Source organism: Corvus brachyrhynchos, unplaced genomic scaffold (genome assembly GCF_000691975.1).
Source record: "Corvus brachyrhynchos isolate BGI_N302 unplaced genomic scaffold, ASM69197v1 scaffold122, whole genome shotgun sequence".
Taxonomy (NCBI): Eukaryota; Metazoa; Chordata; class Aves; order Passeriformes; family Corvidae; genus Corvus; species Corvus brachyrhynchos.
In genome coordinates, this window is record NW_008236778.1 from 4,300 (window position 1) to 5,683 (window position 1,384).

General features: G+C 63.1%; 1 protein-coding gene across 1 annotated transcript in view; it reads left to right on the top strand.

Moving 5' to 3' along the window:
* Nucleotides 1-235: 235 nt before the first annotated feature.
* The window catches only part of LOC108445106 (cilia- and flagella-associated protein 45-like), a gene marked incomplete at its 5' end in the record, with an annotated part of 9,613 nt that continues 8,464 nt past the window's right edge, over nucleotides 236-1,384 (top strand). The window contains 3 exons of the mRNA XM_017727832.1: nucleotides 236-363; nucleotides 530-812; nucleotides 1,170-1,340. Coding sequence (XP_017583321.1) covers nucleotides 236-363; nucleotides 530-812; nucleotides 1,170-1,340 — 582 coding nt within the window. The remainder of the gene's footprint in view (nucleotides 364-529; nucleotides 813-1,169; nucleotides 1,341-1,384) is intronic.

Consider the following 1,384-nt stretch of genomic DNA (forward strand, 5'->3'; position numbering starts at 1 on the left):
GCCGTCCCCAGCTTTCCCCGCCGGGATTCCAGTCCGTCCGTCCCAAGGTCTTCCCCCGGGACTTCCCAGCCAGGATCCCGGTCTCCTCCTGACCCCCAGCCCCTCCAGCCGTGTCCCCTGACAGCCCTGCAGCCCATCCAGTCAGGGGGTCCAGAGCTCCCACCGGGATCAGTTGGTGTCCGGGAAGCACCGAGTGTGGGGGGATTCGGGTTCCTCACATCATCCTTTCCCGCAGGGCACCGACTCCAGCAGCCCCATCGTGATCCTCCGGGATGTGCCAAAACATCCTGGAGCTCTGCCCTCCATCAGTTACAAACCGAAAACCACCAGAATCATCACGGGGGACCTGATCCGGAACCTCGTGTAAGGCTGTGCCCGAGCCCTGAGGGGTTTTGCGGGAATGGGTGTCACTGCACCATCCCAAAATCTCGGGGGAGCGGGACTGGCAGTGTGTCCTGCCCCCCTGCATCCCAGCCTGGTGCCACTTGCACCACACTTTCCCTTCCTGCCTCCCCCCACACCGGGACAGCCGGGTCCCCACAGATTCCCCAGTGCTTCCCGCATTGCTCTGGGCTGATTTGGTGGCCGAGTGGGCAGCTCAGGCAGCTCAGGGAACACAGGGAGCTGTTGGGGTCTCCGTGCCACTGACCGCTCTCCCTGTGCCCCCCAGCATTCCCCAGGAAAAGCCCCAACCGTGTCTCATCATTGGGAAAAAGGAATATGAGAAGATCAAGGAATCAGCTCGATCCCCAACAGAGGAGGAGCGTTGGGACAGGCTGAAGACCCTGAAAGCCAGACAGGACGCTGCTTTTGTAGGCATCTCCCCTCCTGCTCCCCCTTTTCCTGCTCCCCAGCTGACCTCGAGGGGTGGTGGCTTCACCAAGGAGATCCCCGCTCTGTCCCTCATGTTTTGGGGCACAGGGGAAGCTGCAGGGCCCGGGGCTCCACTGAGAGCTGGGCAGCATCCCAGGAATTGTCCCCAGTGCTCCCAGCCTTTCAAGGGCACAGGGTGTCTGCCCAGAGGTGTGGGAAGGGGTGCCCATGGCCGTGCCAGGGTCCCAGGAGCTCGTCGTGTCCCCGCTCCGTGCCGGGAATGTGGCACCTGAAGTGTGGCCCCAGGAGCCCTCGGGAAGGTTCCTGGGACTGGGCAGTGCTCCCTGTGTCCACAGGAAGCCCTGAAAAAGGCCCAGAGCGAGGAGCTGAGAAAGGCAGAACTGCAGAATGAGAGGGAGCGTCAGAAAGATGTGGAGGAGTGGCTGCAGCAGGAGGAGCAGAAGCGGCTGCAGTGGGCGACGAGGATGAGGCTGGAGCAGGAGGAAGAGATGCGGGAACTGACCTCGGTAGGGCCAGTGCTCCCCGCTGTCACCAGGCACTGCCCGAGGCT